Source organism: Ornithorhynchus anatinus, chromosome 11 (genome assembly GCF_004115215.2).
Source record: "Ornithorhynchus anatinus isolate Pmale09 chromosome 11, mOrnAna1.pri.v4, whole genome shotgun sequence".
NCBI classification, from domain to species: domain Eukaryota; kingdom Metazoa; phylum Chordata; class Mammalia; order Monotremata; family Ornithorhynchidae; genus Ornithorhynchus; species Ornithorhynchus anatinus.
In genome coordinates, this window is record NC_041738.1 from 17043001 (window position 1) to 17069847 (window position 26847).

The window sequence follows — 26847 nt, forward strand, 5'->3', positions numbered from 1 at the left end:
CGACTGCTCTGGTTCATTTGGGAGTCCCCTGGGATCCTCTCCCGCTGGGGCAGTGAATCAGGCTGGACCACCAGTGAGCCGAGGTTCGGACCCACGCAGTGAGTACCCGGAAACTCAGAGTCAGGCTCCTGAACTGCCACCAGAGTAATCCCCCACGTCCCTGCTTCCAGTCTGGGGCTCCCGGGTGTGCCTGCCTTCTCCTTCCCCGTTCCCCACCCCCCCCCCCCCCCCCCGACCTGGGAGGAGCTGCCCCGCTGCCCGGGGCGGTGCTACGACCTGCCACCCTCCAGTGTCCCCCCTGTGGTGGGGAGCTGCAGAGCACGGAGACAGAAAGCACAGGGAGAGCCAGCCGACCAGCAGACGCACACAGGGACCTGCCCCGGGAGCCTTTGGCCAGAGGAGCCCTGTACTGGGGCGGCACAATCTGGAGGTGCAGCGGGGCAGGCAGATCTCCTCCCTAGCCACCCTCACGCGGGGTCCGAGCCAGAGCCCATCCCTGGGACTGGCTTGGGAAGCCATGGACTCTCTGACGGAGTCTGGAGTGCTCTTGAGCCTCCTTCTGCAGCAGGACAGCAAATCCCTGCTGTGCTCCCTGCAGAGGTTCAACAGCACCCTCCCGGGCCAGGATACCTGGAAGAATCTTGGATCTGAAGAAATCCCAGCTGTAAGTTTGGGAAACCACAGCCTTTGGGTCTTGTTTGATATAAGTTCCTCTCTTTGCTGATGCCTTTTCCCCTCCATCCCCTCCTCTCCAAATGCTCCAAAAGGGACTAGGTTCCATCCCTGAGCTTGTTGTGAGACCGTGGGTGGGGTGGAGAGTTCCCCTGGAGCAGAAACCTTGAGAGAGAGCATGGGGAGCCTGGGTACAGATTCAGTGAGTTTTGCAGCAACTGAGAAGGAAGTCTCACTGTTTCATATTCCCCGGTGTATCGATAGACCTATTCCAATCCCCAGGGGAGATCTCACTGAGCAATCATTTTGGTGGGCTAGGGCTACTCTGCACAGCTGGGAGGGCATATCCACCCTGTTCTCCTCACTGAATCTCTGTGGAGGCGTCATGCCGAGTCTCTTTGCTAACTGCACCTGGCCAGGGAATAGATTGAAGGAAGGATGCCCATCCTCTCTGTGTCTGATAATCACACCCAAGCCTCCACTCTCCAGGGCTCTTTGCTGGGAGGATAGCAATACCCTTTCTGTGTCCAAAGGGAAGGGTGAGGGAGGAGTGGAGTGGGAACCCATCTCTCCAAAGTAGCTTCGGGAGATGACCATGGTAGATTCCCCCATAGTAGATTCCAGTAGTGGTGCGTCTGGGGACTGGGCAAGTTCCAGATCCCCAGGGTCAGTCTGGTGGTTGTGGAACCAGTCCAGTCTGAGTTCAGATGCCCAGTTACAGAGCAAATATCCAGTTTTGTAGTCTCTTGGGGTAACTGGCCTTGGAAGGCCTGCAGGTGGCTTCTTCTCAGCAGGACTAGTTTTTGGAGGACAGTTCAGGGGCTTGTGCACAGAGGGTTTGGTTAGAGCTAAAGAGAAGGACTTATGAGAGATGTCAAACACCAGAGCAGGTTGTCAAGGGAGGATGGGGAGTCTTCATCATAGATATCTTGAAAGATCAGGTACCAGTCTGCCCTATAGTGTTCAGGGCCAGGGTTGCCCAACCTGCTAGAGCTGTAGGTGGCACCAAGATCTGAATGAAAGGAACAGTGGTGAATAAGATGTCTCTGCTCCTAGGAAGTTTTATTTGTTTCTAGGGAAGAACCCCATCTTGCTCCTCTTTTTTTTATGGTATTTGTTAAGCACTTACATGGGCCTGGGAGTCAGAGGTCATGGGATCTAATCCTGCCTCCGCCACTTGTCTGCTGTGTGGCCTTGGGTAAGTCACTTCATTTTTCTATGCCTCAGTGACCTCATCTGTAAAATGGGGATTAAGACTTAAACCCCTTGCGGGATAGAGACTGCGTCCAACCCAATTTGCTTGTATCCACCCCAGCATTTAGTACAAGGCCTGGCACATAGTAAGCACTTACTTACTAAGTGCCAGGCACTGTACTAAACACTGGAGTAGATACAAGATAATCAAGATTGGGCCCTGTCAATGTTCCACATGGGGTTCACAGACTTAATCCCCTGTTTTACAGATGAGGTCACTGAGACCTAGAAAAATAGTAACTCACCCATGTTCACACAGCAGACAAGTGGCAGATCAGGATTAGAAAGTCCTCTGATCCAAAGTCTGTAATCTTTCCACTTGGCCATCCAACTCCTCTTCTAGGAACCTCTAATAATGGTTCCCAGCCTGTGTGAGAAAAGGGGGCTTTCCCCTCCCTTCTCTCCTCTCCCAACTCTAAAGCTTCAGCTTCTTCCAGAATGCCTGGCCAGTTTTAGAAAGGTGCAAGGAGGGGTTGCAAAGAGTATGGCATTAATCTCATTCTCAAAGAGCCTTGGCACATACAGAAAACTGCAAGGGATTGGAATCTGGGAGAAGAGGGGCCTCTTTCCCAAACCCCGGGCCCCTTTTGCTTCTCCAGCTCAGAGCTGGGAACCTCGTGGCATGTGAAGAGATGGAGGAGATTTGCAGGCTACTGAGCAGACCTAGCATACCTGCTGTCGGAGGCTGCTAGTGGAGACAGGAAGCTGGACAGGAGTTTTGAGACTCCTTTCACCCCTGTGAGCCTGTGGTACCATCTTTAGTGAGACTGAAGTTCACAGAACACTTGACCTAGCAAGCAGATTTGTTTTGTAAACATACCAGGGCCATCAGTATTAAAGTTCAGATTACACCCAGATAACATCTGAAATCCCACCTCCTCCCCTGCCTTCCCTCAACCGATCCGATTGGTTTCCCTGCACCTCTCCCCATGACACCCAATTTTCTCTTGCTGCTTGCACCCAGCCCATTACAGAAAACCCCCGTACCCCTCACAGGTATTGAACATCACCTCTCCCCTCCTCCTTCCGGGCCCAGCGCCAGGAAATTGGCAGGTCCTTGCAGAGTGGGCTGCCTTGGGCACACAGCGGGGCTTGGGGGTGTCCTGGATCAAGGTGCCTGCCAGACGCAATTCTATCTTCCCCATGGCCCCCAGACTCCACCTCCTGGATGAGGGGCTAAAGCAGCTGGGGCTGGGAGCAGGGAACAGGGGACAGTCAGGGGTTCCTCTGCAGCGCTGGATGGCTCCAAAGAGTGAATTGGGGAGGGGATCAGTGGGCCCTGCCCCTCCCCTCCCAACTCCATGAGCACGTTGTTCGACTCTTGGGTTTCTCATGAGCATTGTGCCCGGAGGGAATGGGGGTTTATTTTTAGCAGACCTCCTTGCTGGGATGAGGCCCTTGGTCCCAACAGCATCTGGGAGCATTGTTTTGGTGGCGCCAAGTCTGTCTCAGATTGCAAGGTACTGGAAGACAGGGCCCTGGCCTTCTGAGCATACTTGACCTGGGCCAGGATAGTGGACTGGATCAAGACAGTTGGTGGCCAGATTTCCATCGGATAGAGTTCGACAGCCAAACTGGGTACCAATGCTCTTGTGGGGGGATGGAGTACCCTATCCTTGGAATGGGAAAAAGTCTTGGGTCTTCTTGACTGGGTTTGCAACCTTCCAATGCTCTGTTTCCCTCTGCAGGGCTCGCCAGCTGAAGGGAGTAGGCCCCCCTTAGCCATGTGACGCCACACATTAGGGATGATGCCCTGCTGGGCAGGTCAGGATGTCATGAGCATACCGCAAGCCTGACCTCTCTCACCTCTGTGGCCATCGGAAAGGCTGAGACTTCTCCCTTTAGATGGACAGTGCTCGGGAAATGTTGTTGAATGGGCTGGCTGTTGACTGACTTTCTCTTTCTGGTGGAAGTAGAGTCAAAGACCCTGTTTTCACTCACTAAACTGTGTGTATAACCCTCCTCAGTGAGCCTGTCTTTAAATAGTAATGCTTCATCCTTTCTGCCTAATACATGGAATGAACGCCATTCTTTCCGATATGCTATTGCTCCCTTTCCCAACCTTCCCTCCTCCAGCTCTCCCAGTCTTTCCCCTCTGCCCCTTCCCCTTAACCTGCTCACCTGGCTCTCACACACAGGTATTAAGCCGACCTACAAGCAGAGGAATGAAGACTTCAGGAAACTCTTCAAACAACTTCCAGACACAGAGCGCCTCATTGTTGGTGAGCCTGGGTGGGCTCTGCCTGGAGTATGGAAGAAGGGGCAGAGCAGATGGTGGTGTGGCCTGAAGTGTGGATGAGGGTGAGGTGGCTGGACCAGCCAGCAGGAGGAGAAAGCCTGGGACTTAGGGGGAGGGAAGTATTATGGGAAGGAAGGAAGTTAGCATGTGGAACTTGCTCCAGTATCGCCCAAAATGAGTGCTGGAAGTCCATGGTTGAGTCATGGTTCCCCAGCCTGGAACAACCTCTTCGGGAATTTTCAAGGGGGCTGGGAGGTTCACTAACTTATTGGCTGTTGGGCTGTTCTCAGCACAGTTGCAGCCTTGCCATTCACCTAGACATCCTGGAGGCAGATCTAGGCTCCTCTGCTAATCTTCTGGCATCTTCCCCCAACTCTTTGCCTAGTGAGCTAGAGTGGCTAGGGGGTCCAAAGAAAACAGAAAGAAACTTGTCTTTCCCCAGGGAAGAATGAACATATGGAATTCATTCCCCCAGGAAGTTGTGCTGTCACAGATACTGGCAGGTTCAAGAAGGTTTTGGATAAATCCATGGATGTAGCGTCCGTAATGTGTTCTTTGAGGGTATGTTAGGGATTTGGAGAAAAACACAGAGATCATAGGTCCATGAGGATGGATGACTAGAAAATAGCTATTAAATGGTTTCTCCAACCATCCTCTTGCCACAGTGAGAGACAGAATTGTAGGCTGAGGAACTGTGGGTCTGATTCAGAATGGCTGGCATTGGATGACCTCTTCTCTCTCTCCTGCAGTTCTAACCTGTGGGGCACTGCTTTGGATCACGTTCTATATACTGCTTGTTCTTGCTCTAGGCTCCTCAGGTCATCTCATCCATTCTATAGCCTCTGGCTAGGGCTGCTCTGACCCCCATCCCAAGCTAACCCAAAAAGCTGATGCAGCTGCCTTTCCCAGCCCACCTTGTGAGACTCATGATTCTTGGAGAAATTGCTGTGACATGTTCCCTGGGTCCATCCTGTCCCTATATGGTGGTTAAGACTGGGCCTAGATTGCCCAGGTTTTGGGATGTTCACACCCTTAGTGTCCCTGCTCTTTCTCCAGATTATTCATGTGCGCTTCAGAGAGACATTCTCCTCCAGGGCCGACTCTACCTCTCCGAAAACTGGATCTGCTTCTACAGCAACATCTTCCGCTGGGAAACTCTGGTAAAGACTCTCTCACCTCCCCTTCCTTCCCTTTCCCCTTGACCAGTCTCGATGCCTGGGTCTTTTTTCCTGGCTAATGCTAAGCCTGGCCCCAAATATTGAAGGAGTTGTGAAACTAACCGAGACTCCTAAATACCCAAATTCAGGAAGAAATGAGCCAGAGAAGTCAGGCAGTGGGATGAAAGAAATGGAACTTCCCTTTTCTGTTTTCCTAGAGAGTGGTTTGGAGGTTGGTGGGAGGGATTCAGCGTGTTTTTACCTGTGGTGAAGCTCTGAGTATCTGGGAGAAGGGGAAAGTGAGGTTGATGAAGAGGGATATTTTGGGCAATGTGGGCAGAGCCCATGCAAGCCAATGCTGGCAGCCTGGGGGAATTTTCCCAATGGAATGATTTTTGCCAACTCTCTTGAACGACCGTACTAACACTTCCTCCCTATTATCTTCCTGTTCCACCTCTGGCCTGGGGGCCACAGCTGACGGTCCGTTTGAAAGACATCTGCTCCATGACCAAGGAAAAAACCGCCCGGCTTATTCCCAATGCCATCCAAGTTTGCACGGACACTGAAAAGGTAGAGCTAGCCAGCTTGCTGCACGAGGAATGATTTCAGCTTTTGAAGGAGGGGGCCAGGTTCTCTGTTGATATTTTGAGAGGCCCAGCTGCTTAGGGGGAAAGAAAGAGGCAGGCATCTTGCCAGCCAGGTTCCCTGGCCCTGGGGTAGCAGGTGGTCTGAGGGATTTTTCGCCCTGGTGTAGGATGTGGGAACAATCCATTGACAGACGCCCAGCCTGGCCCCATGACACCTGACTCTCAGGAGAATAGAAAACCCTGGTGCAGCCCTCCTGAGGCCCATTCACTGTTGGCCAGGAATTCTTCTATGACTCAGAGATAGAATATTGGCTGGATGGGCCAGGTCTCATGAGTCTCGCACCTCCTGATGATGTTTGTGTAGACTTGCACCTCTCTGGCTAAAACTGTACAACCTGGATCCTCTCAAATGGTTTCCCCTCTCTACCCTTTTGTTTTGGCCACCTTCACTCTTAGACCCCCATCTCCTTTTCAGGTTGGGCTCAAGAGACTTTGATCAATCAATGGTATTTATTGGGCGCTTACTATAGTAAGCACTTGGGAGAGTACACCAGAATTGACAGACAGGTTCCCTGCCCATAACGAGCTTACAAGTCTAGAGGGATTTCTACTTGGTGCTTTTATTGCCAAAGCACCTTACATTAGTTATTTTATTTACTCCCCACAACATCCCTGCGAAGTAGGGGTCAGGTATTATCATCCCCAATATACAGCTGGGTGAGGCATGTGGAGGTTAAGTTACTTGCCCAAGGTCACACAGTAGACAGGTGGCAGAGGTGGGACTAGAACCAGAGATCTCTGACTTCCAGGGTCACAGTTATGCCTCCCCATATTCCCCTTCTATCCACCCATCCCTGTTTCTAGTCCTTCCCCCTTCCTACTCCAGGGAATTTGTTGGTGAGCCCTCAGGGACTTCCAAGCAGCAGATTGAGGTATTTGCCCTTGGGTAAAGCAGTGGGGACTTCATGGATGAGATGGGAGCATGGGTTATAATCCCTATTTAATAGGGATTAATTTCCTTGGTTGTGACTGTGGGATGTCTGAACAGGTGATTGACTTAGACCTGAATGTGGCCAGCATGGTTGGACCCAAGCCCTGTGATAGTGAAGGTTCATGGAGTATGAGGGCAGGGATGTGGGGTCACTGGACAGTTTTGGTTCCTGCTGGGTCCTCCCTCTCCTGCTAAATCTTGATCAACAAGGGACTGATGAGGTAGTTTGTGGGTTATCTAGTCCATAAAGATCTCTCCTTCACTTTCCTGCCTTGGGCTCTCTTTGCAGCAGAAGTGGACAGAGGCACTGAAGAAGCTAAAGCTTAAATCCATCCATGCTGGAAGGGAAAGGAGATTAAGTTGTTGGCTAAAATGAGATATATTGATTGTTAATAAGTAGTAATAATTGTGGTATTTGTGAGGTGCTTACTGTCCTCCAAACACTATACTAAGCACTGGGGCAGAAACAAGATAATCAGGTCTGACACTGTTCCTGTCCCGGAACTCACATGCTGAATAAAAGGAAGAAAATGAATTAAATCCCCATTTCACAGTTGAGGAAATGGAAGCCCATAGAAGTTGTCACTCGCCCAGGGTCACACATAGAAAAATGCTAGAGGTGGAATTAGAACTGGGATTCCCAGGACCGGGCTCTTTCAACTGGACCTCAGATATCCCCATTGCTCAGGTCCCCATTACCATGCATGATGGACTGTCAGTTGTATTCTGGTCCCACTGGGTTGAAGCCTTTGTCCAGGGCCACTAGGGCTTCTGGGCCACTAGGGTGTCTGTCCCAGCCTCTCTCTCAATCTCTCCCCACAGCACTTTTTCACATCCTTTGGCGCTCGGGACAGGACATACATGATGATGTTTCGACTCTGGCAGAATGCCCTTCTCGATAAGGTTTGTGCTGACCCTCTACCTTGGTGTGTTAAAGGTCAGTTTGTTTCTGTTGCCCAGTGGCCTGGGTGCCTTTTGGATCTGTCCCTGAGCAGGAGTGGCTAAATCTCCAGCCCATGGGTTCCCTGTCCCTGGGGATTGGGAGCGGGGGGGGGGGGGGGGAGGGAAGGACCTGATGGAGAGGGGAAAGGCCTTCCATGCGGGCTACAGAGCCTTTAATGAGACAGGGTGGATTCTGTAGCAAAATCTGCTTTATCCTGTCCACATTCCCTCGAGCACTCCTCCTACCTCCCCTCTTTACCTTTTTGTCCCGGTGGGATCTCCTGCAAACCCACACAGTCTGAGCTCCCTCCCCAGGTCCCATCCAGACAATTTCAGAAACCCAAGCCCAAGGGAATAGAAACAAAAGCGTTCATTCATTCAATAGTATTTATTGAGTGCTTACTATGTGCAGAGCACTGTACTAAGCGCTTGGAATGAACAAGTCAGCAACAGATAGAGACAGTCCCTGCCGTTTGAAGGGCTTACAGTCTAATCGGGGGAGACAGACAGACAAGAACAATGGCAATAAATAGAGTAAAGGGGAAGAACATCTCGTAAAAACAATGGCAACTAAATAGAATCAAGGCGATGTACAATTCATTAACAAAATAAATAGGGTAATGAAAATATATACAGTTGAGCAGACGAGTACAGTGCTGAGAGGATGGGAAGGGAGAGGGGGAGGAGCAGAAGGAAATGGGGGAAAAGAGGGTTAAGCTGCGGAGAGGTGAAGGGGGGGTGGTAGAGGGAGTAGAGGGAGAAGGGGAGCTCAGTCTGGGAAGGCCTCTTCGAGGAGGTGAGTTTTAAGTAGGGTTTTGAAGAGGGAAAGAGAATTAGTTTGGCAGAGGTGAGGAGGAGGGCGTTCCAGGACCGCGGAGGACGTGGCCCAGGGGTCGACGGCAGGATAGGCGAGACTGAGGGACGGTGAGGAGGTGGGCGGCAGAGGAGTGGAGCGTGCGGGGTGGGCAGTAGAAAGAGAGAAGGGAGGAGAGGTAGGAAGGGGCAAGGTGATGGAGAGCCTTGAAGCCTAGAGTGAGGAGTTTTTGTTATGAGTGGAGGTTGATAGGCAACCATTGGAGGTGTTTAAGGGGAGTGACATGCCCAGATTGTTTCTGCAGGAAGATGAGCCAGGCAGTGGAGTGAAGAATAGACTGGAGTGGGGCGAGAGAGGAGGAGGGGAGATCAGAGAGAAGGCTGACACAGTAGTCTAGCCGGGATATAACGAGAGCCCGTAGCAGTAAGGTAGCCGTTTGGGTGGAGAGGAAAGGGCAGATCTTGGCGATATTGGAAAGGTGAAACCGGCAGGTCTTGGTAACGGATAGGATGTGTGGGTGAACAAGAGAGACGAATCAAGGATGACACCGAGATTGCGGGCCTGAGAGACGGGAAGGACGGTCGTGCTATCCACGGTGATAGGGAAGTCTGGGAGAGGACCGGGTTTGGGAGGGAAGATGAGGAGCTCAGTCTTGCTCATGTTGAGTTTTAGGTGGCGGGCCGACATCCAGGTGGAGACATCCTGGAGGCAGGAGGAGATGCGAGCCTGAAGGGTAGAAGAGCACCCTTGAGTGGGGATGGGCTGGAGACCCCCTGAGAGGGCAGCATGGCTTAATGAAAAGGGCACAGGACTGAGAGTTGGGCAACCTGGGTTCTAGCCCAGCTCTGCCACTTGCCTGCTGGTGAACTTGGGCAGGTCACCTCATTTTCCTCAGCTGTAAAATGGGATAAAATACCCATTCTCCCTCCATCCTTCCCTCTTAGACCTTAGCCCATGAAAGACAGGGATTGAGGCTGATCTGATAATCTTGTATCTACCCTAGCACTTAGAACAGTAGTCAACCACTGTTCAAAACAAATACCATAAAAAGGGATATTCCATTTTCTGTATGGCCACTGGCTAACTTCCAAACTCGAGCTCTAGGTCCAGTGCTTAGGTTTTTAAATTTGTACATTAGCTTATACACTCGGCCAATCACGATGCTTCTTGCTAAGCACTTTCTATGTTCCAAGCATTGTACCAGGTGCTGGAGTAGAAGCAAGATAGTAAGGTAGGCACAGGCCCTGTCCTTCATGGGGCTCACAGTCTGAGGCAGGAATGGAGGGATAATGGGTATTTTGTCCCCATTTTACAGTTGAAGAAAATGAGGTCAACTGCCCAAGATCACCTAGCAGGCAAGTGCAGAGCTGAGCTTAGAACCCAGGTTCCCCAATTCCCAGTCCTGTGCTCTTTCCATTAGGCCACACAACTTCTCTGTAGTTCCTCAGCCTGCCCCCAGGCAAGGGTTAAACATTTCCCATCCAGGGAGCTAGCAAGGAAGGGTCAAGCCCTTAGAATTACTAGCATCCAGGTCCAGAAGTACAAAATCAGCCCAAACCTGAGACTGCCCCCTGGGGAGGTGGGATAGGAGGGATGGGGTTGGGGAAAACAGGCAGGAGCTATGGCTGGTCCCTTCAAAGGGTAATGGGGAGGGAGGGCTGATAGTGGCAGGTGAATGCATAGCAGAGGCATGGAGGTACATGGGTGGGTGGGGGGCATGGCATGGGCTGATCAAAGACACATCTCCTTCCCCACCACAGCCCCTCTGTCCCAAGGAGCTCTGGCACTTCGTCCATCAGTGTTATGGGAATGAACTGGGCTTGACCAGTGACGATGAGGATTATGTGCCACCTGATGATGACTTCAACACCATGGGGTGAGCCTGGGCCAGATTGGGTGGCTGACGAGCTGGATGCTTCCTGTCCCTGCCCCTTAGGACCTGATCTGGTTAGGTCTTTCCAGTTGGGAATGGTGAGTGGGAGACACTCTCTAAGTCTGGAGACCTCAGAGCTCTTGTTCTAATCTTCACTCTGTCTCCAACAGAGTGAGGCCAGGGCAGTGAAGAAATAGCAGTTATAATAATAGAAATAATAATAGTTAAGGTATTTGTTAAGCATTTACTATGTGCCAGGCACTGTACTAAGCACTGGGGATACAAGCCAATTGGGTTGGACATAGTCCCTGTCCCGCATAGGGCTCACAGTCATAATCCCCATTTAAAGATGAGGGAACTGAGTCACAGCTAAGTGAAGTGACTTGCCCAGGGTCACACAGCAGACAAGTGGTGTGGCCGGGACTAGAACCTAGGTCCTTCTGAAGGGAGTGTTTACTATTTAAGTTTGCATTGCCAGTGCTCTATCCACCAGACCATACTGCTTCATAAGTTCATTGAACACTAACTAATAATGTGTTCAGGGCTAAAAGATTGATAATGACTAGTGACTAGGTTGGAGGTCTTGGGATGGTTCAGGGGTGGCCCTCTCTGGAGGCAGGGAGATGGTCTGGGTGATCTCTTCAGTTGCCTGGTCCCTTCCTTGTCCCTTCCAGCCCAGGCTTTTGTGATTCCATGAGGAACTAGCCATGCACACTGGTGCATTAGCCCATATCTACTACTCTACCCAGCCTGGCAGATACCTTTTATCTAAGCAAGGATATCCTGCCCACAGCTACCAGAGGGCAAGTTAAGGACTGCAGTGCATTGGCCACAGCACTCAGCAAGAGTGAGCTGGACTCTTCTTGGTCCCCACAATGGTCTGGGGCCTGGGAGCGGTGTGCTGAGTGCTGACCTCATGGTGGAGAGATGGACTCACTGATGGGTCTCTATCTGTCCTCTCCTCCCCACGGTCCTCTGCCAGCTATTGTGAAGAAATCCCAGTCGAGGAAAACGAGGTGAACGACAGCTCTTCCAAAAGCAGCGTGGAAGCCAAGGCAGATGCCAGCCCACAGATTCCTAAGAAATCCATCACCAACAGCACACTCACTTCCACCGGGAGCAGCGAAGCCCCTATTTCGGTAGGAAGCCCTGGCCCCAGCTCTTGCCCCTATTCCACTCAGATGGCCAGCCTTGCTTCCCCAGTCTAGTCCCAGTCTCCCACCACCCTCAACCCAGTCTTCACTTATAACCCATTCTTTGCTGCCTGTGATTGTTGCCGGGCCACTCAGTAACTCAGATGCCGATCCTGGCTCCAAGGACTCGGCTGGATGTCTCAGAGAGAGTCATGGAACTTGATGGACTTCCTGTTTTCCCCACATATGAAATAAGGTGCCTTGTTAATTTATTTCTGGGAATGGCAGGGAAGAGTGAGGTGCTGCAAACATGAAGCCAGGTCAGTGTTTTGGAATCTAGGAGCATTAGGCCTTCCTGTTTCCAGGGCCACTGGCAGCCTAGGGTTAGGAGTCTATTTAAGCCAACAACCCCCCACCCTCCCAGGGCTTTGAAACAATGGGGAGGATCTCACAGAACCTCCATTCAGTATCCCCCTTCCCAGAACCCTTGAGAAGAGGCTTCTGAGTGCATGTTCTCCATGCCCAAACTATCAAATCCCTGGAAGAGTTTCAGTAGGAAAACATTAGGAAGGACTTTTTGTTAAAACTCCGGAGTGTCGTAGGGAACATGTGTCCCTTGGAATTTTCAAAACACTCTGGACTCCTGCCCTGAAGATGGTTAGGGCAATCACCCTTCCTGCTTAATCCACTCCACCTGGGCTGATGGATGGTTATTTGTTAAGCTCTTACTATGTGCCAAGCACTTTTCTAAGCACTAGGGTAGATACAAGGTAATCAGGTTGTCCCACATGGGCTCACAGTCTTTAGAGATGAGGCACGAGAAGTTTTGTGACTTGCCCAAAGTCACCCAGCTGATAAATGGCGGAGCTGGTTTAGAACCGGAATTAGACTGGTTCTTCTTGGTTGCCTCTACCTTCAAAAAGGCCTGAGGCATTTCTGGGGCCTCCTAAGTGGTTCTGGTTGACTCTCGACTCCTCAAGTCATGGCTGACTTGAACCCCTGGAATATTCTTCAAGTCCCAAAGGGGCTTTGAATAGTTTCACCGAGAGGATCCACAACTAGTTGGCTGGAAAACCAAGAATATCCAGGATGTCCCACTTCCTGCCAACCCCTGGCAAAGAAGGGTCCACTGCAGAGACAGCTGCATTTTCCTGGAGGATGGCCTGGGCCCGGGCACTGCCTAACCCCTCCTGTAGCATGGTCTGGGAGGCAGTCCCCTGGGAAAGAATTCGATCCTCCCCAATGTTTCCCCAATCCAGTTTGATGGTCTGCCCCTGGAGGAGAGGTGTTGGAGGAGGATGCCCCCTGGAGCCGGAGCTCAGTCTCGCCAACATCAGTTGAGGAAAAAAATCGAGATGATCGGCGTCAACTCACCCTCGTTGGACTTACAACAAGAGGACATTCCCACCGAGCTCAGCGACTCTTCGGACACTCATGATGAAGGCAGAGCTGGGGGAGCCCAGGGCCTGATTCATCCCCTTGTCACAAAGAAGGCCGGGATGGAGATTTTCAACCAGGAAACTATGGGTTCTTTAGTGAAGGAGTGTTTACTGTTTGTTGTGCATTGCCCCCATGTGGTTTTCTATCACTGTCCTGAATTTTTTGCATCATTCCCACCATCTCCAGGGGTACAGGAGGAGATTAGTCCAGTACCACACCATAAAGAGAAAGCTGAAAAAACTGCCCTGTAGAACTACCAAAAGGTTGGGCTGCCGACGTGCAAATGTACTCGGTCCCTGATGGGCGACCCAAAGATGCTGGAAGAACAGTGAATAGTTGCCCTCGTGGACAGCTGCCCTCATGTTTCGGCATGACTATTTCGAGGCCATACTTCACAGCTTAATAATCACTGGGTACCCAGAGCCCATATATTTATCCAAATCCTCTGAACCAGCCTACCTTTCCAGCCCCAACTCCTGTGGGAACATTTTCCATCAGCTCACCATCCACTAGGGAAGAAGTGTTTCTTTCTGTTGGTTTTGAGCAAACCACCCTAATGCCCAGTCATCAGTAAACTACCAAATTCTGCCCAAGAGAAGAAAAGTCACCACTGACTCCAGAGGAGCAAATGATAGTAGCTGATTCCTTATTGAGAGGGTCTCCTCCGGGCCAATTGGTGGGTAATGATAGTCCAGACTAGAGAACAAATAATACTGCAAAGCCCAGCTACCCTTTGTTTTGACCGCAATGATCCAAGGGTCATTGTTGTATTGTACTTTCCAAGCGCTTAGAACAGTGCTTAATAAATGCGATTGAATGAAGGAAGGGGGCCAACCGGCCACGAGATTGCTGTAAAAAAGATGGGAATCCCGACTGGACCCCCTTACTACCAACCTGGGAGATTCCCTTATCCTTAGCTTTCTGCTCTGGGTCACAGGGAAGTTCAGGCTTTCTACGAGGACCTGAGTGGCCGGCAGTACGTGAATGAGGTGTTCAACTTTAGTGTGGACAAACTCTACGACCTGCTTTTCACCGACTCACCCTTCCAGCGGACTTCATGGAGCAACGCCGCTTCTCTGGTCAGTTGGACCAGACTCCAGTGAGCCTTCTGAGCAGATTTCCAGGCCCTGCCTCCCCCAGCCTCCTTTCCCAGACTCCCATGGAGTCAGGCCCCTCCACTGTGCCTCCCCAGGCCCTGCCATGGCCTCAGAAGAGGGAAGGGCCTTCTGCCCAGGAAACCACCCTTCTCTGTCTCTTCTCACTGCTCTGCCAGGATGTGTGTGGGTGGTTGGGTGGGGCAGCTCTGAGAGAGGGAGTGGAGGCCCGTCCCAGGGGAGCAGTCCCTCGCCCTCACCCCCATCACACAGTAGCTTTAGTGTCATCAACAGCTAAGTGGGAGGTCCCAAGGCTTCCTGCCCTTACCCGAGAAAGGTCCAAATTCCTTGAGTTTATTCCAGAATCCCAGCAATGCCACAATAGGGCTCTTTCTGCTCAGGTTCTCTGACCCTCTCACCACCCTGCCCCTTTCTTCCCCTCCTTCCCCCTCTTGCCCCTCTCTTACTCTCCCTCCCTCCTGCTCTTGCTCCTATTGGCTGCTCCCAAGAACTCAAAGAGCAGTTGGGAGGAGCGGGGCTGGACTAGAAATGAAAACAGTGTGGCCTTTTTTCCCCTGCTGCTCCCAGATATAATTTTTCATCCGTGGAAGAAAGAGGAGAGTGGGAACCAGAGCCGGGTCATTCTCTACACCATCACCCTCACGAACCCTCTGGCTCCCAAAACTGCCACGGTCACAGAAACACAGGTGAGTGCCACACCAAGAGGAAGCAACCAGACTGCAGCTTGAGAATTTTGATGATAGGATAAATGACACTGAGGAGAGCTGAACAGACCTGAGGTCTGGGTAATTGCAGCAATTCTGCTGCCCTCAAATTCCCAGGATGGGAGCTTCTAATTAAAGACTCTCTGGGCTGGGATCCTGGATGTCTGGATTCCACTCACACTTGGGCTGTGGATTTGTGGGCTGTGTGATCTTATACAGCCTGCTTTCCTTTACTAGGCCTCAGCTTCCCAACTACTACATGAGGGAAATCGCCTCTCCTACCCCAACTCAAGGCGGGTCAGTTTGTTGGCTTGGATGAACTGGGGAAACAGCTAAAAAATTAATTATCAAACAATTGTGATTCCTAAGTTGTTCCGTGAGTGTCTTGTGAAAAGCCTCCAGGAGTGCCTCATGCTACTCAAAACAAGGGGAACAGTTTCGGTTCTGGCAGACAATACAATAATGATAATCTCATGCACCTCGGCCTCCCATCTTGTATTTAGCACTATCTTCTAATGAAGATTCCAAAGCTATTATACCCCTCATCTAATGTACTTCCCAAGCTTCTCCAAAAAGTGGTAGAGGTGGGGATTTTAACCCCCATTTTATGAATGGTGAACTGAGGCCCAGAGTGGATGAGTGACTTGCCCCAGATCATCCAGTGAATCAGGGATAGCAGAATTAAACCATCACTCTGCAGCCCAGGATTCTGAGGGTGTGTGTTGGGGGTGATCTGCCAAGCTCCCTTCTCCCAAGGGCTGCTGGCCTGCTCTCATACCAATCCCCCTGGCTCATCCCTGTCTGCAGACCATGTACAAGGCCAGCCAGGAGAGTGAGTGCTATGTGATCGATGCAGAGGTGCTGACCCATGACGTTCCCTACCATGATTACTTCTACACAATCAACCGCTACACCCTGACCCGTGTGGCCAGGAACAAGAGCCGACTCAGGTATGTTCCCTTCTCCCAACCTCCCTCGAGAAAGGTGGATGTTCTGGTGGCGCGGGGGTGGCCTTAGTGAGGGTGAGGGGAGTGTGAGGTGACAGGTCCTGTGGACTCAGGGGGAGAATGGCAATAATAATAATAATAACTGTGATATTTGTTAAATTCTTACTCTGTGCCGAGCACTGCACTGAGTACTTGGAGAGATCCAACATCATCAGGTTTCCCTCTCCAAAGGTAGCAGATAGTCTGAGTCTGACCAAATATAACAGACTTGGTTCACAAACAGGTTCCCAAACCACTGCCGGTCTAGATCTCTCTGGGTTGCAAGTTCCTTTGGGTGCAGGGCTGGGCGTATCTGCTAACTCTGGTGTACTTTCCCAAGCCTTCTCTTGGACTAAACATAGTGCAGTATTCTACACGCAGTAAGCACTCAGTAAATTTGGTTTATTGATTGATCGACTAGGAAGACTGGGGTGTTCTAGCCTCTCTCCTCTCCATCTGGGAGAGGAGAAGGGGGCATCTCAGACTCTCCTTTATGGGTCCTGGGTGGGTGGTGGATGGAACGACTAATCTCCAGACTTGCTAAAAAGCAGCAAGCCAAACAAATGGGCCAGGAGCTGCTCTGGCCCATTGTCTGGGGAAGCCTCACCTTGGAATGATAAATAGTGAGTCCCTAAGAAGGAACAGGAAGCTGATGTCCATTGGCCTGCCTCGGTTGCATTCAAAAGGCACTGGAGCGCAAGGAGTATGGTTCAGAGCATGGAACAGGGGACCACTGGAAGGGAAAAGGAGAGGGAGTAGCAGAGCAGGAGTGAAGGCCTGGGGGCCAGGAGCAGGGCCTTATAAGGTTGCCCTTCCCATGTACGTCCCATCAGATTACCTGAAATTGTGCTGATGCCATCAAAGCTGCAAACTTTAGAAGGATGTGAGGGATTGAGATCAGGGTGGTGGTCAGCATCTATCTGCCCTTGTTGAATTCTTTTACCCCTCCCCACCCCATTCTATACTTGTACTATCAGGGGCAACATTCAACTTCAGTACACACACACACACACACACACACACACACACACTCTCTCTCTCTCTCCTTCTCCTCTCTCCCTCTCTCCCTTTCAGACCTGCCCCCGACCCTGAATTTCAGTTTCCTGGTGGGGCGACTTTAAATAACTTTGGGAAAGGGAAATTAATGTGGGTCAAATGGAAACATCTTGGGAACATGAAATTAAGCAATCTGCCTAAAATTCCCAGGGTCTCAGCTCTAACCTTCCTGCTCTAAACTGGATCACTGAAACCAAGTCATGGTTATAAGGCCCTGGTTTCTTTTCAGACCAGATCTGCCCTGGATGTGTGGTCTTATCATTTGGCTGCCTCTCTTCCAAGCAACAGAGAAGCAGCGTGGCTCAGTGGAAAGAGCATGGGCTTTGGAGTCAGAGGTCATGGGTTCGAATCCCCGCTCAGCCACTTGTCAGCTGTGTGACTTTGGGCAAGTCACTTTACTTCTCGGGGCCTCAGTTACCTCACCTGTAAAATGGGGATTAAGACTGTGAGCCCCACGTGGGACAACCTGATTCCCCCTGTGTCTACCCCAGCACTTAGAACAGTGCTTGGCACATAGTAAGCACTTAACAAATACCAACATTATTTATTATTATTATTATTATTTCCAACGGCCGCATCAGTGCCCAACCAGGTGCAGTCCCCATAGGGGCCTCATGATGGTGGGGGAGAAAGTGGCTTGGTCTTGCTCTAGGCTAAGACTGCTCCTGGGGATGTGGCTTGAACCTCTGGGTTTGTTCGCAGGATTTCAACAGAACTGCGCTACAGGAAGCAGCCCTGGGGCTTGGTGAAGACCTTCATCGAAAAAAACTTTTGGAGTGGTCTGGAGGAATACTTCCGCCACTTGGGTAAGGCTGGAGTCACTATTTGGGAAGGATGGGAGCAGGAACAGGATGGAAATAGTGGGGAGTGTGAAAGGAGGGATCTAACTGGGGTGAGGGAGAGAGTGCATATGTGTGGGCATGTGTGTGTGTTTGTAGTGTGTTTGCATCTATGTGTGGTGTGTGTGTGCCCACACTGATGTGTGGTTATTTATAATGATGCTACTGATGCCTGTTTACATGTTTTGGTGTCCATCTCCCTGATTCTAGACTGTGAGCCCATTTGTGGGCAGGGATTGTCTCTATTTATTGTACTTCCCAAGTGCTTAGTACAGTTTTCTTCACACAGTAAGCGCTCAATAAATTCAATTGAATGAATGAATGTGTGTGTGTGTGTGTGTGTGTGTGTGTGTGTGTGTATACTCTTCTCGCCTAGCATGTTTGAGCAGCCACATGGCTCTCCGCAGCCAGGGGAAAGGGTCTGTTAGAACCTAAGACTGGAGAATTTTTGGAAGCTCGGAAACTTCATTTAGAGGCCCGAAGGTGCCTTTACACACAGCTGAAGCATTGAGGAGAGGGTCCCAGCAACCCTGCCTGCCTCAGGGCTACTGGGATGGAATTGGAAGAGTGGCATGGAAGCTGAGGAGGTGCCAGGTTGGAGCCAGGAGAGCACGCAGGGAAGCTGAGAAGATGCTGGGGTGGAGCCAGTAGAGCAGTGGGCTGTTGCTCAGGGGGTGGCTAGGATGGAACTGGGAGAGTGTCAGGGAAACTGGAAGATGCTGGGATTGGAGGTGGAAGTGTCATGGAAGCTCAAGGGGTGCCAGAATGGAGCAAGAGAGCCTCAGGGAAGCTAGAAGCATGCTGGGATGGAGCCCAGAGAGCAGCAGGATAGCTCGGGCAATGCTGGGTTGGAGCAGGGAGAGTGGCAGGGTGGCTGGGGCCCACTCAGGCCTGTAATGGGGACTGTCTTTCCCCCATGACAGAAAGTGAGCTGACCAAAACAGAGAGCACCTATTTGGCAGAAGTGCATCGACAATCCCCAAGGAGAAGGCTGGCAAAGTCTCTGCCCTGAGGAGGAGGAAGAGGCCCCACCCCACCTGCGTGTCCCCCACTTGAGGAGGTGATGAGCCCCGTCACCACCCCCACCGACGAGGAGGTGGGGCGCAGAACCAAGCACGTGGCAGGTGCGCAGGGCCACAGTGGGCCGGGAGAAAGGCCAGCAATCCCCTGAAATTGATGAACTTGAACTCTTGATGTCCCTCCCTCTCACCTCCAATAGAAGCTAATTTGCATGTTGCTTTGCCTATGATCTGCATGTCCAAATACTCACCCTCCCCATCTCCCCTGCCCCTCCTCACTTCTTCCCTTTCCCCTGCTTGGGAACCAGCCGAGGCCAGAATCTCCCTTCAGGCCCCTCCACATAGCTTGCTGCCAGAGCAATGCCACTCAGTCCCTCTGGGGATAGAGTAAAATGAAGGGGGCTGCTGGACCAATTCCTCTGCAAGAGAAAGGTCATGGGTTCTAATCCCAGATCTGCCACTTGTCTGCTGTGTGACTTTGGCAAGTCACTTTACTTCTCTGTGCCTCAGTTTCTTCATCTGTAAAATGGGGATTGAGACTGTGAGCCCCACATGGAACAAGGACTGTGTCCAACTTGAGTTGCTTGTATCCACCCAGTGCTTAGTACAGTGTCTGACACGTAGTAAGTGCTCAACAAATACCATTATTATTATTATTATCAATAATAATAATGAGGAAACATGGGGGCTGCGATTCCAGGACCCGGGTTTGGTAGTTACAAAATCAGCCACTGCTCAGATCCCCGGGCTCCCTAATTTCGTGCCTGCCCCTCCCAAAGGGGTGGGGTACACTCCCTGGCTGGCAAAGGAAGGAAGGACACACTGCGGTCTCTTCACAGGCTCCACACAGACGCGGCTCATCCCCGAGGAGAACTCCGAAGGCATCCACCTGCAGAGCGTCTCCAAGCTGCTGCTCATTATCAGCTGTGTGTAAGGAACTCCCTGCCCCCAGCCTGCCGCACCCCAAGTGGCTAGTGGCTTGAGGCTAGTCACAGCCCCTTCGCCCAGTCCAGCTCTCCCTCTGTTCTTCCCTCCCTTTCTGTCGATTGTCTCTTTCTTTTCTCTGTCCCTCTCAATTTCGCTGTCTGCTCTTTACCTTAGTGCCCTTTCTGGTTCTCCTGGTCTTCCTCTGCTGCCTCCTCTACCTCTACTTCTGTTTCTCTCTGCCTTTACTTCTTTGCCTCTGTGTTTAATGATTTCTGTCCGTATCTCTGCCTCTATAACGTGTGTGCGTGTATGTATGTGTATGACTATCAGCCTCTCCCTCTGTCTCTTGTCTCTGTGTTTATTGGCCACTGCCTCTCTTGGCCTCTGTCTCCTTTCTTCTTTGTTCCTCTTGTCCTTCACTTCCTCTTTTTGCATTCTGCCCATCAGTCTTTCTTCCTCATTCTAATTCTCTTCCTTCTAGCCACCATCTCTCTTTTTTGTTGTCGTTTCAGTCTTTCTCTGCTTCTGTCTCTTGTCCTCACTTTCCTTTTCGGCCTCTGCTTCTCTCTATATTTGTGACTCTCCACTCCCATCTAGCCCTTCAATATAGGCCCTGATTCTTAAGGCCCTGCCAGGGGCAGGAATTGGACACGGTCCCAGCCAGAAGTATTTATAGGCGTCCCTGCGGCTCTGGCACTGATGGTTCTCTAGGGATTCCGAATCCTGCAGTCCAGCTAAACTGCAGCACCGTCAAGAAAGTTCTGTGCCCAGCTTGCTGCCATCTTCATGTGTCTCCCCTATTGGTCGGTAAAACCCCAGTAGACCCTTCAAAAACAGGGCTTAACCTTGGCATTGGCCCTTCATAAGGCGAAAAGGAAAAAAGATGTCGAGCAAACTCCTCATGCTGAGGAAGCTACTCTTTCTGAGCTTGAACTCCCTCAGGTGGGGGCCCACCTGCCCCAGTAATCTCTCTCCTTTCTCCCTGTCTCTTTCAGTGTAATATCTCTTCCTCTCCTCTGCATTCCCTTCTCCCTCTTCAGCCTGTTTCTCCTAATGTCCTCCTCCTCCCTCTATTTTCTCTCCCTGCTCCCATTAGGATTTTAGTTTTCCAGGTACTGTCTTCTGATTTTACCTCTTTATTTTCCTCCCTGTGTTTGGGCTTGCACTCTGCACCCTTATGGGTTGGCCCCTTCTGCCGTGTGTCCATTCCTCTCCCCACTGTCTCTGTAACTCTTCTCTGTCCCCTTTCTCTCTTCTCTATCTCTCCCTTTCCCTCTCCTCCCTCTTCCCACACCTCCCATCTTTTCACTTTCTCCTTCACATGACAGAGGAAGTATTCTTCGTCTCCTCTTTCCCTAGGGAACTGGGGTGGGAGGGGGGGCTCCAGGGAGGGCAAGGCACGGGTTTTGGAACTTCTGAAGGTGGAGGAGATGCCAGTTGTCCTTGACTGAGGTCTCTGCCTCTCTAAAGTGTCATGGTTTCATATCTCTCTCTCTCTGCTCTCTGCCTCCCTCAGTTTGGTGCTGCTTGTCATTCTGAATTGTTGCTGTTTTACAAGCTCTGGATGTTGGAATCACACCACCCAGACCCTTACAGGTTGTGGGCAGGGGTTGAAACGATTCCAAGAGAGGTAAGCCAGCTCCTGTCTGCTCTATCCCCTCCTCTTCAGCTCTTCTGGAAGCTTCCCTGACTGTGAACTCCATGGAAGGGACTGGGATCAATATGCTTATATTTGCCCACCCTCAAACCCACAGCAATTATGTACATGTCTTTAAATTTGATATATTTTAAGTATTTATATTAATGTCCCTCTCCCCTCTAGACTAAGCTCATTGTGGGCAGGGAACATGTCTACCAACTCTGTTGTACTCTTCCAAGTACCTGGTATTGTGCTCTGTACATAGTAAGTGCTTAATAAGTACCGATTGATGAGGATGATGATGTGTATTGTATCGATTCCCAGCACTTAGTACAGAGGTAATTGAGGCACACAGAAGTTAAGTGACTTGCACAAGGTCACACAGCAGACAAGCGATGGAGCCAGGACTTAAACCGAGGTCTTTCTGACTCCCCTGGCCCCCTGCTGTATCTTCTAGGCCACGTGCCAGGGTACTTAGGAGAGTGCAACAGAGTTGGTAGACATCTCTCTGCCCTCAAGGAGCATACCAATGTAGAGCTTACCAGTTTGCTGTCCTCTAACTGGACCTCAGCCAAAGGGAAGGCAAGGGCTTTGGGAGGGCTCTGGGCTCTGCTGCCCTGCCCTGCAGTTCTCTGTTTTTAGCGGTCCCAGGGATGGAGGGTGACCCTCTGAGCAGAGCTTCATCTGTTCTCCCTGATCCAACTTCCAGGCTAACCACAATCCCAGACGGAATGGCGCCCAACTCTTAGATTCCCAACAAAAAGTATCAATGACACGGAGCTACAAAATGGAAGGAAATAATCAAAATCCTCAGTGATGCTGCTGGACCAGGTGAGAACCCCTCTCACCTCTCAGGGCCTCCCCAATCCAAGAGGAAGTGTTAAGGCTCCCCTGACTGATAGCTCTCCCCACCTTTCCCAACTGGCATCTTTGCCTCTCGCTCCCGGCCTAAACCTCTACTGGACTGTCGGGCGAGTACTGTCCCACTGACGACTACCTCGAGGAAATGGCCTGAATTGACTGCAAGTGCGATTTAGGGCAGATATTGGTAAGGACTTTTCAGCCCAACAGGCCAGGGGACATTGGAACAGGTTCCTTGAAGGAGGTCGGCTGGAATTGTCCTCCACTGCAACACCGTTTAAGGGGATGTATCTGAAAGCGAGGGGCTGGGTTGTGAGGACCTTTGGGGGATTCTGCCATCCCAAGGCTCCCAGGCCAGATCAGGGGGGTGGAGAAGTAGGGAGACTGTTCTCCTGAGACACCCTGGGAGCATCCACTTCATTCAGTTTCATTTTGCAGATGAAAGACTCTCTGGTCAACCTGCAGAGACAGCATCAGAATCTCGGGACTATGTGTCGAGAAAGCGAGGAGGAGAAGAGGCATCGCTTCCATTGACCAGGCAGGGGCCAGGGCGGGCCCGGGGGGCCTCTGTGCAATACTTGTACATAGACCGTATAAATATATATAAATATATATATATATATATACAGAATATAAATATATATTAATACAGATTTTAAAAGAGATAAAGCCTATGTACCTGGTCACGGAGCAAGGCTGTCCACTCTGCTGCCTGATGGAGAAGTGTTTCTGCCCTGGTCCAAGAGCATCTGGAATCGAAGCTCCAGTGACTGCAGTGGGGGCCTACCCACTCCTCACCCTAAGCCCACCCCCTTGCTGGCAGGCCAAAACCACCCCAGAACAAGAGCAGTTGAGAACAAAACACCCTGCCCCTGCTTGGTTTTCTTGGGACACTGGTACGTACGATGCTACTGAACATCGAGCCCGGAGCTCAAGCTCACCCTGGCCTCCTAATTGAAGGGGATGCCAGGCTTTGAAGAGGGTGGGCTCTGAGGGCGACCTGGCGCCATCACAAGAATGGGCTGGACTGCAGCTTTACCAGAGAGAGGACTTTCAAACTGCTAAGCCCAGCTGGGGGGAGTGGGAAGACAGTGCATTGTTACTGAGGACCCTGGAGGGCCTCTTCCCTACTTCCCCTGATGCCCTCAATTCCTGCTGGTCAGGGTCCCCTTTCTCATTTCTCATTTGTCTGTGGCCCCCAGCCTTGGGATCTCAGCTTCTCTTCCTTGTTCCTCTCAGGCTGTTCCCTCAGGCTGGAGCTCTGTGCATAGCTGTTTGCCCCCTCTGGGCCCCTCCTAGACCTCTCTTGTCCTTTGCCAGCCCCATCCCTTCTCTCCACAATCCAGGTGGGCTTTCTGTTAGCCAACGTGCCCATCTAGCCAAGTAATGCCATCCTGGCCCGAGCTAAGGGAGTTAAAATTTATTTTCAAGCCACTGATGTTATTTCCCTCTAGTGGAGACCCCAGCTTCTGATCTTGTTCATCCCAGGCTGGCCCAAAGAGGCCATTCAGCCTCAGAGGAGGGACTGGGCCTAGAGGGAGGGGTCCCTGGGGAATTCAGTGTGCTTCTATCAGATTCTGGGAAAGCCTAGGTCAGGGAGAGGATCCCAGAGCAGAATATGACACAGGTCAGGGGAAGAGACTGCAGGTTTTTCTGTCTGGTCTAGCACACTCTGTCAAAGTGGAGCTTAGTGAATTATCCAAATGGTGAGCCTTTGTGTGCAAACAGCCCTGCCTGCTTGGGGAGAGCTGGGGTCTGGATGAAGGGTGGGGGGACTGTAGAAGGAACAGGGACAGCTGCTTGGGGACAGGCTAACTTCCCCTTCCTGCCAATGGAGGGATGCAGGGATTTGATCGGGTTCCGGGTGTCTCGAGCTCCTCTCAGTACCTTCCTATGGCTCCTATCTCCACTGGCACCACACCAGAGGCCAAGACCTCTCTGGCCTGCTCCCCCCGGGCTCTGCTGGCCAGTCCAGAGGTTGGAGGGAGGGAGGAGTTGCCGGACCTTTATTCTCAGGAAATAGAGGATAGGCCTGAACAGGATAGCTAAACACCCCTGCAAGTTGGCCGGGAAGGCAGTTTAATTTATCTAATTTATTCTCTTTTTTCTAATTTATTTAATTTTAATCTGTCCTGGGAGAGAAGGGGCCCTGGCTTCAGAGGGAGGTACTGAGCTGAACTAGAGCTAGGAACAAGGGAGATAAGGTGGAAGGAAGAAGAGACCTAGGAGAATTTGAGTATGCACTAAAAGGAGTTTTTTTGGGGGGGTGGGCGGTGCTAGGGATCGCTGAGGACAATCTGAACCATGGGTTCAATGTCATGATGGACCAGCTGCCTAGGTTTGGGAAGCCAGACCCTGCCCCCACCTCACTGGCCATGCCTCCAGGCACCACGACAGACTGTGGTGGCAATGCTTTACTCTGGACCTGAAGCTCCATAGTGGTTGAAAAGCAGGAGGCAGTGATTGGTCTCCTCTTTCCCTTGCCCAAAAAATCCAGCAGAAAGACTGTGGTGGGGGGATCTGACCCTCTGGGTCTACCTGTCCAAGTTATCCGATGCTCCCTTCTCCCAGAATCACACACTGGCCAGAGAGTAAAACCAAGAAAATTAACAGTCTGTACTTTAGCTTACTGGTGGGAGCCTACGTCTATAGCTGGCTTGCAAGGCGGGATCAAAACAATGGCCTCTTTTTTACCTAAGAAACTCTTTAAAGTAGCCTGGCATTGAGTCACTCTCTCTGGGCAAGTAAAATGTTTGCTGAGTGAGCACAAAGAATGCTGGTTTCAGGCAGCCCACCGCATACCTCCTGGCAGGTGGGTTGGCTGGTGAGATGTTCCTGGTGGACTAGGACCCCTTTGTAGGATTGCTTTAAAGACTCAGGCTATGAAAGAGATCCAGCAAGGTCCCGAAGGTTTCTTGCCTCCTCACTGGGTGGCTGCCTGGACTCTTTTGAAAGGTGCTTCTTCACCAGGACTTTTTGTGAGTTTGGAGTCAGGGTGGGAGCTTTGGCTCCACCAGTCAACCTCCTCTAGAAACAGCCCATCCTGCTGCAGCCTCTCCTATACCCCACCTGTCCATCTGTCCCTCAGACCCCCAACTTGCTGTTGCTTTTATGGAAACCTGGCCCTGGATCTGTGTGAACTGTGAAATCTGTGCTGTGAGCTGAGTGGGGCAGCATTTTCCAACATGGTCTGGGAGCACAAAGTGGTTCAGGTGCTAGCCTGGGACTTTGGGGCTGAGCAAGGGGCCAAGAGATGGGGTGGGGGGAGGTGGAGAATCCTGTGGCTACTCAGGCCTGGCGTGGGGTGTTTCAGGCAGCTGCTAGCAATCAGGTGAGGGGAATGGGGTGGGGATCTTAGACCATGCTGCTGTTTGGGTGTGTCCCTCTGTGCCATATCGTGCCCCTTTTTGAGAAGTGCATGTTGACCCAAACCACTCCAGTCCTCCGACTGCCCTACCTGCACTCTCCTCTCCCAACCCTGCCTCCCCAGCAGGGAGTGCATGAGGGAGAGTCAGCTTTGGGGATTCCCCAAAGCTTTTCCTCCTGTCCTCCTCCTCCTCCTCCCTGCCAGCCCCCTCCTGAAGTCTCCCCTCACCGTGTCTCAACTATGAGACAATCACCCCCTCCTCCCTCCGAGTAGGCCCACTCCCTCCCACCCAGGATTTCCTTCCAGGAAGACATTCTTGGCCGAAGGGGCTGTTTCCTTGAAGATCAGGTTTTAACAGCTTTCTTTTGATGGAAGTGTCAATTGGCACACTTCTACTTCGTGAGCTCCTTTCTCTGCCCCTCTCTGCCCATCCTGTTACCTCAATGACTCCTTCTGGAAAAACCCGCATCCTGGATGTGAGTGCTCAACTCTGGGTCTCTGGGCTGGGTGGGAGCACTTGGGGTCTTGGGCCCAGTCTTCTTGGGACCAGTGTCGCGGCTGCTAACTTGAAGCGACTCTCTCTGATGAAGGCCTCCTTCCCTCCATGTGAAAGCTTTCACCTCATTACCCCAACTTCTTCACTCCTCTCCAATACAACGTGGCGCTCAAGGCCCTCACCCCTCCAAACCCCCCACTCTGGGGGAAGGAAGGGGCAGCAGATAGAAGATCAGGGAGATACCCAGCTGAGCAACTCACCTTGCAGTGGGTTGCTGGCTGCAAAAACCAGGGGCAGAATTTTCCAGGGAATTTGCACATCTTCAAGCCCCGCAACCCCCCAGAACTCCCAGGATCTGGACGGATCATGCTCCCCAACCCCAGCTACTCTGTCCTACTCTTCCTTGGCTCTGCAGTAGGGGAGAGGGGAGAGGCCAAGGGCCACAGTGGACCCTGCCGAGGTGGTTTTGAACCCTAAAGCCAGGTTGCACACGGAAGGGAACAAGGCCAATTGGGTTGATGTTGTTTGACTACCTGAGCTTGGCTCAATACCTGTATTAGCCTGGTGCTGTGCGCTAGGTGGGATAAACGTGAAACTTACCGCTAGAACCTAGGAACTCTAAAGGCTCCCAAGCCACATCTTATTGTAAAGTAGCTAGAGCCATGAAAGTCTCTTCTGAATTAAAAGAAAAAAAGGATTGAAATGGTATGTGGGTTTGTTGCCAGCTTCTTTTATT

The 26847-nt window shown here is 51.4% G+C and overlaps 2 protein-coding genes across 2 annotated transcripts in view; one reads left to right on the forward strand and one right to left on the reverse strand.

Annotated features, from left to right (window-relative positions):
* Positions 1 to 26819, forward strand: part of GRAMD1B (GRAM domain containing 1B) — a 188129-nt gene extending 161310 nt beyond the window's left edge. Inside the window, 20 exon segments of the mRNA XM_039913485.1 lie at positions 4065 to 4148; positions 5222 to 5325; positions 5797 to 5892; positions 7723 to 7803; positions 10417 to 10532; positions 11512 to 11668; positions 12922 to 13105; positions 14039 to 14146; positions 14149 to 14181; positions 14785 to 14903; positions 15729 to 15871; positions 17666 to 17769; positions 18726 to 18776; positions 18779 to 18832; positions 18835 to 18852; positions 18855 to 18926; positions 19661 to 19751; positions 21265 to 21378; positions 22137 to 22218; positions 22687 to 26819. Of these exon segments, the coding sequence (XP_039769419.1) occupies positions 4065 to 4148; positions 5222 to 5325; positions 5797 to 5892; positions 7723 to 7803; positions 10417 to 10532; positions 11512 to 11668; positions 12922 to 13105; positions 14039 to 14146; positions 14149 to 14181; positions 14785 to 14903; positions 15729 to 15871; positions 17666 to 17769; positions 18726 to 18776; positions 18779 to 18832; positions 18835 to 18852; positions 18855 to 18926; positions 19661 to 19751; positions 21265 to 21378; positions 22137 to 22218; positions 22687 to 22782 (1907 nt within the window). The 3' untranslated portion in view covers positions 22783 to 26819.
* The window catches only part of SCN3B (sodium voltage-gated channel beta subunit 3), a 34306-nt gene continuing 16802 nt past the window's right edge, over positions 9344 to 26847 (reverse strand). The window contains exon 6 of the mRNA XM_029074431.2: positions 9344 to 9382. The gene's annotated coding sequence lies outside the window, so the exon portion shown is untranslated. The remainder of the gene's footprint in view (positions 9383 to 26847) is intronic.